At 36.5% G+C, this 9,509-nt stretch overlaps 1 protein-coding gene across 1 annotated transcript; it reads right to left on the bottom strand.

The window, feature by feature from the left end:
- Positions 1-2,596: 2,596 nt before the first annotated feature.
- LOC122643166 (LOB domain-containing protein 1-like) lies at positions 2,597-9,509 on the bottom strand. The gene is made up of 3 exons (XM_043836817.1): positions 9,337-9,509; positions 3,321-3,558; positions 2,597-2,980 (listed from the first exon to the last, which is right to left on the bottom strand). The coding sequence occupies exons 1-3, from the start codon at positions 9,507-9,509 to the stop codon at positions 2,627-2,629; spliced, it is 765 nt and encodes a 254-aa protein (XP_043692752.1). The 3' UTR covers positions 2,597-2,626.

The following is a 9,509-nucleotide window of genomic DNA, read 5'->3' as shown; positions in this document are numbered from 1 at the left end:
GGATATCCTACTTGCAATTGGAGAAAAGGTTAGCGGCCATTTTTTATTGGGCCGGCCAGTTATCCAAAATCAAAGTCTTGAGCCTCATAGTTGAAAAGGTAGTTAAACTACCACATAAGGCAAGAGTTTTAATTAAGTAGGTTGCAAAAACATGATTACAAAAATTTTCTTTTTCTATATTGGCCAATTTCACTCACATCCCTGCATTCTTCCAAGAAATTGTGAGGAACCACCAATAATTTCAATTACAAAAAAAAAAAATAAAAAAACTTTATATGTTTTTTCGCTCGGAAATAAACGAAGCCTTAAGAAAACGTGTATATACATCATGAATTTAAGAGTGTCTGATCAAGTTGATTCTTGGTGTGATACACCTATAGAGAGAGAGAGAGAGAGAGAGAGAGAGAGAGAGAGAGAGACTTTCCGATTATGCGGGGTACTTTTCTTCATATATCACATATAGATGATACCATTTTCAGAACAACCATTGGTATTGCATGCAGATTCCTCTCCTCCATAGTTTAGAACAAAAGGGGCCTCAAATCAATCGTTATCCCCTCCAATTCTCTGCCCCCTCCAATTCCTTCAATTCCGCACATAAAGGTGGAAATGACCATCCTATCCCCTATCCGAAAATACTGCCCAAGATGGGATCTACTCCCCCTATTAGACAAATTGGAGGTGCTCGCAAATTGGAGGTGATAATTATTCACTCTTTCAGGACTTCTTTGGACAACCTAGTTACGGACACCAGCCTTCCATCCATAGAAATGATTTTACAACTCAACAAGGGATGCAGGGGTGATTATGAGAACATGAATGGAAAATAATATCAATTATAGAATTGACCATACGGCCAAGCATTCATTGGTGGGAACAAAAACCAACGAATCTTTGAATAGGCAGGAGAAAAACATGATAATTGGGTGTGCATGTTTTGTGATGGCTCGTACGGCTTGAGCTGCACAATTGGAATTCAAAAGAGATAGGTCCCACTCTTAGATTCCATCTTTGCGGTTCAGGCCCCCCATACGAAAATGGTATTTGTATGAGAACCTGAGCCAGTCTTTATCATATATTGGGACTCTTGGAGGATGCAGTATCTTGTCGACTTTTTATTTTTACCAAGTTTGGCGGTGAAGCCAGATATTTGTGCAGATATGAGATTGATGCTTCGCTTGCCCTCCTATCGCCACTTTATTTGCTAAAAACTTACCCTTTTACCGAAGCTTCTAGTTTTGGATCAATGCTCGTAGATTCTCTATATTTGTAGTTGTAAGAGAATGTACCTCTTATAGGAAATCTTTGCTCCTCATATTATGTAAGGTATTAATAATCCCTTAATAAATCAGCAAATCAAGGTACATTATTGTTGGAAAATAATAAAATGGGCAGAAAGTATAAAACTAGAAATATAATATATAACAAACAGTAAGTATAAGACTTATCTAATTAGTATGGAAAGTAGTATGATACCAAAATATCTTGTAGAAAGAAGTACACTAATACACGTCATCTCGTGATATTTGAACAGTAGACGATAGAGTTGAATCGCACCAAACGATGCTCTCCTTAAAGATTTTTAGATGCCCCAATTCTACAATCCAGGTTGACCATGCACCTATACTTCCAAGATAAAACAACTCTCAATTCACATAGGTTGCAGTACCAAATGTGATTATGGAGAGAGTTCATAAGGCTATACTCATTAACTCATTGACACTAACAGACTATGGTAGAGAAGAAATAGAAACTGAAATTGTTTCTAAAAGTGTTGTTAAAAAAGGACAAGACCTCATCTCCTAATATAGTAGAAGAAGAGACACAACCAAGGAGTGTCTCCAAAAGATGTACTCAACAGAAAAGCCAAACGAATTTTGAATCTTTAATATTAAAACAATAAAAAAAATCCAACAATTATTGATAATCCCTTGAAAGGAAACTTAATTAGCCTGTCACATAGCCATGATTAGACATATTGGAATGCATTCTTAATTAGCCCGTCACATAGCACATCAAATTGGCGTGTGAACCATAGTAAATCTTTGTGTCATTTTTGTGCTGTTTTGTTATTATTCGTGTTTGTTTGGTGTTTGTTTTAACAGATACACAAGAAAGGGACACAACAATTCATATATAGAGGTTGAGAGGAAAGAGCTAGAGATAGAGACCGCTGGCCTATCCTACGCCGCTTACTCAGAGAATTGTTTCCCTTAAAATTATTTCCTATTGAAACCTCTCCCCCTCCACTCCACCCCCCCCCCCCCCTTCTCCCCTAGAGGAGAAAAAAAACAAAATGAAAACCATGCGTAGGTGAGGATTTGTCTGCCATTTAGAGTAACTCAGAGATTGGTCTATTCATCCAACAGTTGAGAGCATATTTGGCTAGTTCTGTGAAAGAGACATCCCATGTAGCTTCAAGTTAATTGATGATAAAATCCATTATCTTCATCATTGGGTTGGGGGTGGGTGTTTTGGAAATCATTCTATAAAACCAAACACTTCCAACGAATTGTTCTCATACATGAAAAATCAGAATCAATTTAAATTTGTAGTTACTTTTGCTTTTCTCAAAGATCATAAGCCCTTAATCTTAAGAGCAACTGGTTTCTCAATCCCTCAAGAATTAATTATTGGTATTGGACGGAAAGAATGAATTGTTACATGAGAAGCAGTCATAAATCTGGAAGTTTGGTGTACCCAACATGAAGTCATCATCCAGTAAGGGTTCTTGTTGAGCTTCAGCTTCCTTCTCCGTACATATCAATGAGTTATAATCACATGAGAAGCTCTCTTGTTGATATGATACTGTGTTAAGAACTTGGGCTTGTGCAGTAGCCAATTGCATCTGAAGTTGTCTCACAAGCTTCTGCAATCTGCAAACTTCACCTGCACATCCATGCACTGGATCTTTAATCCTGGCCACCGCCTCGTAGACCAAGCTATCCACTGCATCAGCTTTTTGGCTCTCTGGTAATTCCTACATTAATCACACGACAATTAGAAATCACAATGGATAATAGGGTTACAATCACTCATCCTCACACTTCTCTCAAATTGCATTATAGAGAAAGAACCTCGTGGTCAAGTGCCTAGCGCACTTGGTAGTTAGTGGTGCGTAAAGGTCTATTGCTATCAGGAGCTCTTGAGTTCAAGTCTCCTGGATCACATCCTACATTCTCCCCCTACCCATCAAAAAAACAAAAAACAAAAAAACAAAGAAAAAAAGACCTCGCTACAAATTTATAGCAAAACCCTATACGTACACCATACTTATGTAAACAACAGAATACAAGACATCAAACCCTAACAAGTAGTACCTGCAAGATTTTGACGACGTTACTGGCTCCAAATACTCTATGAACAGCCAAGAACTTGAGGGGTTGGTTTGGGGGAAAGTATGGTGCAAGAACGCATCTTGGGACGCATCCTCGACGGAGGGTCTTACAAGCGCCGCAAGGTCTGATGACAGGAGGAGGAGGAAGTTCAGATTGATCATGATGAGGAGGAGGAGGAGGAGGAAATGATTGAGGAGAAGACCAAGTAGTAGAGCAATCACTGGAAACAAAAAATGGGGGAGATGATGAAGTCATAACAGTGACCAGGGGGGTTTGTTTGAAGGTATATCTTAGAAGAGAGAGTGTGGTGGGCTATGGAGTATGGCCTATATATGGAGATCAAGAAGATTGGTTCAAGAGAAGAAATTAAGAAAATGGATCAAGATTGTTATGGACGGTAGGGTTGAATAGTCAACTTAAGTTTGAAACTGACAGATACATCACACGAAAACAAAACTTGTCTGTTACAATTCAAAGTTTGATAATTCCCATGTTAAGGATTAAGACCCCTGACAAGACTTAGGTTACAGCGTTTTCAAGTTCCTGCATTGTCTTTTTTCTGTTTGAGGTTGTGTGGGAAAGTTTCTTGCATGTAATTATTGTTCTATGGTGGATATAAATTCTCTCCAATTCCCTGATGGTGTAGTATGGTACAGTTTAGAGTGGAGAGATTGACACTTAATAGACGTAACATTCAACAGTGCCGAGTTTGAGAAGAAAAATAAAAAAAATGAGGCAATATCAATGAAATCAAAATTCAAATTAAGTAGATGGACTGACCACTATTCTTCTTTTTACTATTTTTCTGGTATTTCTATTAAAATTAAAATGGAAATGGAAATTTTTGTAATCATTGTAATAATAATAATAATAATTTTTTCTTTTAATTTTGATTGTTCAAATTTTGTTTTATTTTGCAGTCAAATTCTTTGGACTAAAAAAATAAAAGATATATTGCAAAATATAATTACCAAATATAAAAATAATTTTAATTATAAATAAATATTACATAAAAAATTAAGTAAGTTATACTATCATGACTACAAAAGTTTCATTTTTCTTGATCTAAAGAATTTCATTCCCATTCCTGCAACAAACCGAAGGTATCAAGAACTATCGATGATTCCACAAAAAAACATGTGATTTCCACTTGGAAAGAAATGACGTTATATATATAGGGCAAGCTATTGTTGTCAAGTCGTGTAGCGTCTACACCAGCACGAGGGCCAATGAGAGTGCACGAAGGGGCATTAACATAAATTATATATGTTTCGTGAAGTATAACACATCACTATTTGCCACATGGCAGTACATGGGTAAGGCTATGTGATAGACGACCATGCAAGCATCTCATTGATACAATTTTATCTTAAAATGAATGAGGAAGTAGCTAAAATTACAAAAGATGCACCATTTTGTATTTTATATTCATCTTCATTTGATGCAATCTTGATAATTTTACTAGAACTTAGAATCAGGGTTAGAGCAACTTTCTTTGTGTATTTTGGACTAAAATTTTGCTATTGGGATGTATCTGAGTCCTCTATCACATAGACAAACCCATGCACTGTCAAATGGCAAAATGGTAAATGTCATACTTTCACGAAACATGTTATATATATATATATATATATATATACATAATGACTCATCGTTGCCAAATGTGTGCATGTGCACATGCAAATGACTCATCCCACCCCTTCTCCAAACTTGAAACATGATAAACATTTGAGAGACCAAATGTGTGCATGTGCACATGCAAATGACTCATCCCACCCCTTCTCCAAACTTGAAACATGATAAACATTTGAGAGAGAGAGAGAGAGAGAGAGAGAGAGAGAGAGTGAAATCAATGCCCCTTCCAATCTTCTTTTGACATCCTACTTGGAGTCAAGGGTAGCAGCCAATTTTGATTGGACTAGTCATCCAAAATCAAACTCATGTGCCCTGTAATTGGAAAGTTACACTACACCATGAGGCTAGATTTTCAATTAAGTTGCAAGAGCATGATTACAAAAGTTTTTTTTATTTTTATAAAACAATTTCAATCACATCCCTATATTCTTCGAATGAATTATCCCTGATATATGTTTTGACAAACAAGGAGATTCTTTTTGTATAGCTTTAACTATCAACCTAACTAGATATGCTTAGTCTAAAAGCACTGTTTATTATTCAGTTCTAAAGTAATATATTTTGTTTCTTTTCTATTAAAAAAAAAAAAAAAAACTACTATCCCTGCATTCTTTGAAAGAATTGTAGGGAATCAAGAGTTTTCACCCAAAAAAAAAATCTCTCTTACATGATTTTTCACTTGAAAGGAAATGAAGCCTAAAAAAAACACATATATACATCATGAAGTTATGGAGTGTCTAATCAAGTTGATTCTTGCTGGTGTGGTACACCTATGTTTACTGCCTTACACTGCAGGAATTAGGGCTACAAAAGGGTCAAGTTGGGCTGTGCTTTTATCCTGAGTCCCCTTAGTCGGGCCAAGCTGATCCTGATTGGCCCTGATCATGGAGTGAGGGAAGGGAGCGATGCATGATCTGGACTAAGTTGGGGGTTGGGTCGGGGAAAAAATTATGAATTTTACATAAAATAATACTATAATAAAATATATTATCACTTATTATCTTCATATATGATAATATTATATAACAAAATATGTGTGATATTTGAAGTTTATAATATATATAGTATATCAATATATATTTTATAGTATAACTTAAAACAGGGTCGGATTGGCCAATGAAAATTTTCTTTTTCTTTATTGACCAATTTCACTTAGATCCCTGCATTCTTCCAAGAAATTGTGAAGAACCACCAAAGATTTTAATTCCAAAAAAAAAAAAAAAAAATTATGTACTTTTTCACTCGAAAATAAATGAAGCCTTAAGAAAACGTGTAAATACATCATAAATTTAAGAGCATCTGATCAAGTTGATTCTTGGTGTGGTATAGAAAGAGAGAGAAAGAGAGAGAAACTTTCCTATAATACGACATAATTTCCTTCATATATTTCACATAGATGATATTATTTTCAGAACGACCATTGGTATTGCATGCAGATTCCTATCCCTCATAGTTTATAGCAAAAGGTGCCTCAAATCAGTTGCCCTTTCAGAACTTCTTTGGACAACCCAGTTACGGACAGCAGCCTTCCATCCATAGAAATGATTTTACAACTCGACAAGGGGTTCCGTGGGCATTGGCCAAGCATTCATTGGTGGGAACAAAAACCAACGAATCTTTGACGAGGCAGGAGAAACACATGATAATTGGGTGAGCATGTACACTATATAGTCTGATGGCTCGTAAGGCCTGAGCTGCACAGTTGAAATCCAATAGAAGTGGGTCCCACTCTTGGATTCCATCTTTGCGGCTCAGGCCCATACAAAAATGGTATTTGTATGAGAACCTAAGCCAGCCTCCATCATGTATTGGGACTCTTGGAGGGTGTAGTATCTTGTCGATTTTTTATTTTTACCAAGTTTGGCGGTGACGTCAGATATTTGTGCGGATATGAGAATGATGCTTCGCTTGCCCTCTTATCGCCACTTTATTTGTTAAAAACTTACCCTTTTACCGAAGCTTCTAGCTTTGGATCAAAGCCCTTAGATTCTCTATACTTGTAGTTGTAAGAGATTGTACCGCTTACATGAAATCTTTGCTCCTCATATTATGTAAGGTATTAACAATCCCTTAATAAATCAGTAAATCAAGGTACATTATTGTTGGAAAATAATAAGATGGGCAGCAAGTATAAGACTAGAAATATAATGCAACGAGCAGTAAATATAAGACTTATCTGATTAGTATGGCAAGTAGTATGATATTGAAATATCTAGGGGTGCAAGTTTGGCCATGTTGGCCCGAACCCGCCCTGAGCCCTAATAGGGCCTGGGCTAAAGATTTCTAGCCCTGAGGGCGGGTTAGGGTCAGAAATGCCTGGCCCTGAGTCAGGGTCAGGTTGGGTTCGGGTTGAGGCTTCGGGCTCAGCCCGACCCTAATTTTGGCCCTGATTTTTTGCTCTGATTTTTTACCCTGAGTTTGGCCCTAATTTTGACCCTGATTTTGACCCTGAACTTGACCCTGAACTTGGCCCTGATCTTGGCCCTAATTTTGACCCTGATATTGACCCTGATCTTTGCCCTGATTTTGACCCTGATCTTGGCCCTGATCTTTGCCCTGATGATGACCCTAATCTAGACCCTGATTTTGAACCTGATTATGCATAATGATAATCTGATATTATATTATATAAGAAATTATTAATGTAACAAATAACAACTGACAAGGGTTCATAAATTAGACTTTTAAGTACATTATATATATTATATAATCTATAATCAGGATTAGGAAGGATTAATGTGTAAATTCATTGAACAAATAAAAGGCTGAGAGAGTGAGTGACTGAGAAGTATTAGAGGTCTGAGGGGAACACAAAAAGAAATTTGACCTCTTAAGTACAAATGCAAAGCAACATCACAATGCAAAGCAAAAACCAAATTAATTAATTCTTAGATGGAGACAATTATTCCAACATGATGCAAAATATTTTGTGCAAAAAAAAAAAAAAAAAAACAAAATAAAAAAGAAGCAAATCTCCACATTCAAGGAGTACTCTTTAGTCTTTCCCATTTGAAGAATTGTCGAGTCAAAATTTGGCATCTTTTGTATGCGATCTATCTTAAAATGTTTGTTTATTGTTGGAGATATTACATTGATGGAACTTTTTTAATGTGAAAACTAGATTACTTATTAACTGTTGACAAGTAGGTTTGATATTAATTAGCTTTGTCGTGAATAATGGGATAAAATATGCAGTTGGAACGAGTGTCATTGTTAGTATTTGCTATTATGTTGATCATTCATTTGACAGCAACAACATTTTTTGTTGGAAATTTTCATTATTTGATTGTTATAGTTATAATTATAAAAGTATTAGCAGTTGGAGTTTGGTTTACTTTCATTAAATTTGTTTTTCTATACCAGTTAGAAGGTAATGCATATTGTTATTTGATAATGAAAAATTTATAACTTTATATCATAAAATGAGAGAATGCTACCTGCTTGTGTGAAAGCATGCATGGTCATGGCTTATAGATATAGTCTGTTTGTACTCTATACAATGAAAGCATATAGTCTAGGGTCAGGGTCAGGGCCAGGGTCAAGGTCAGGGTCAATAGGCCAAGCCCTACCCAATCAGGGCCAATCAGGGCGGGCTTGGGCTGGGCTTGGTCCGTTAGGGTTAGGGTTAGAGTTTTTAGGCCCTGAGTCAGGGTCAAGGAAGGTCTAGGCAGCTAAGGGGACTCAGGGTTGGGCTAGGGTTTTAAAAAGTCCGACCCAACCCAACCCTGTTGCAGCCCTAGAAATATCCTTGTCGAAAGAAGTACACCAATACACATCATCTTGTGATGCTCGAACAGTAAACGATAGAGTTGAGTCACACCAAACGGTGCTCTCCTTAAGGTTTTTAGATACCTCAATTCTACAGTCCGAGTTGACCATGCACCTATACCTCCAAGATAAAACTACTCTCAATTCACATAGGTTGCAGTACCAAATGTGATTACGTAGAGAATTCATAAGGCTATACTCATTAACTCATTAACATTGACAGACTATGGTAGAGAAGAAACAGAAATTGAAATTGCTTTCAAAGATGTTCGTAAAAAAAGACAAGTCCACCTCTCCTTATATAGTAGAAGAAGAGACACAATTAAGGAGTGTCTCCAACAGATACACTCAACAGAAAAGCCAAACAAATTTTGAATCTTTAATATTAAAACAATAAAAATTCCAACAGTTATTGATAATCCCTTGAAAGGAAACTTAGTTAGTCCGTCACATACCCATGATTAGACATAAATCCCTCGGCCATTAAAAGGTCTAGCAATGATCCAACCAACCAACTAGCTCTTAACAGTCGGTTCAAACATCTATGGTTGTCACTCCCAATGACTTTGGTCTTTGAAATCCTTAGGATAATCACCTTGCTTTTGCCTCTTGCTCACATCCTGCATATCCAAAATCTATGGATGCAAGCACAAAATTCTTATCAAATAATATAACAAAAGCACAACGAGCCTTACCAGATTCTTTGGCAAAGCTCCCATCACAAATGATGATTGGATTAAGTGATTGAGATAGCTCAAGGTAGTCCAT

The sequence above is a fragment of the Telopea speciosissima genome, chromosome 10 (genome assembly GCF_018873765.1).
Source record: "Telopea speciosissima isolate NSW1024214 ecotype Mountain lineage chromosome 10, Tspe_v1, whole genome shotgun sequence".
Taxonomy (NCBI): Eukaryota; Viridiplantae; Streptophyta; class Magnoliopsida; order Proteales; family Proteaceae; genus Telopea; species Telopea speciosissima.
The sequence above is the reverse complement of the archived record's forward strand: the minus strand, read 5'-3'. Positions and strand labels throughout refer to the sequence as shown.

Bases quoted from the DNA above. Each gene is read 5' to 3' on its own strand.
- LOC122643166 (XM_043836817.1), bottom strand. From the start codon at position 9,509: ATGGACTACCTTGAGCTATCTCAATCACTTAATCCAATCATCATTTGT. The intron at 3,559-9,336 runs GTGATTATCCTA...TTTTGTTTCCAG, and splicing joins GAGCAAGAGGCAAAAGCAAG to TGATTGCTCTACTACTTGGT. The intron at 2,981-3,320 runs GTACTACTTGTT...TGATTAATGTAG, and splicing joins ACGTCGTCAAAATCTTGCAG to GAATTACCAGAGAGCCAAAA.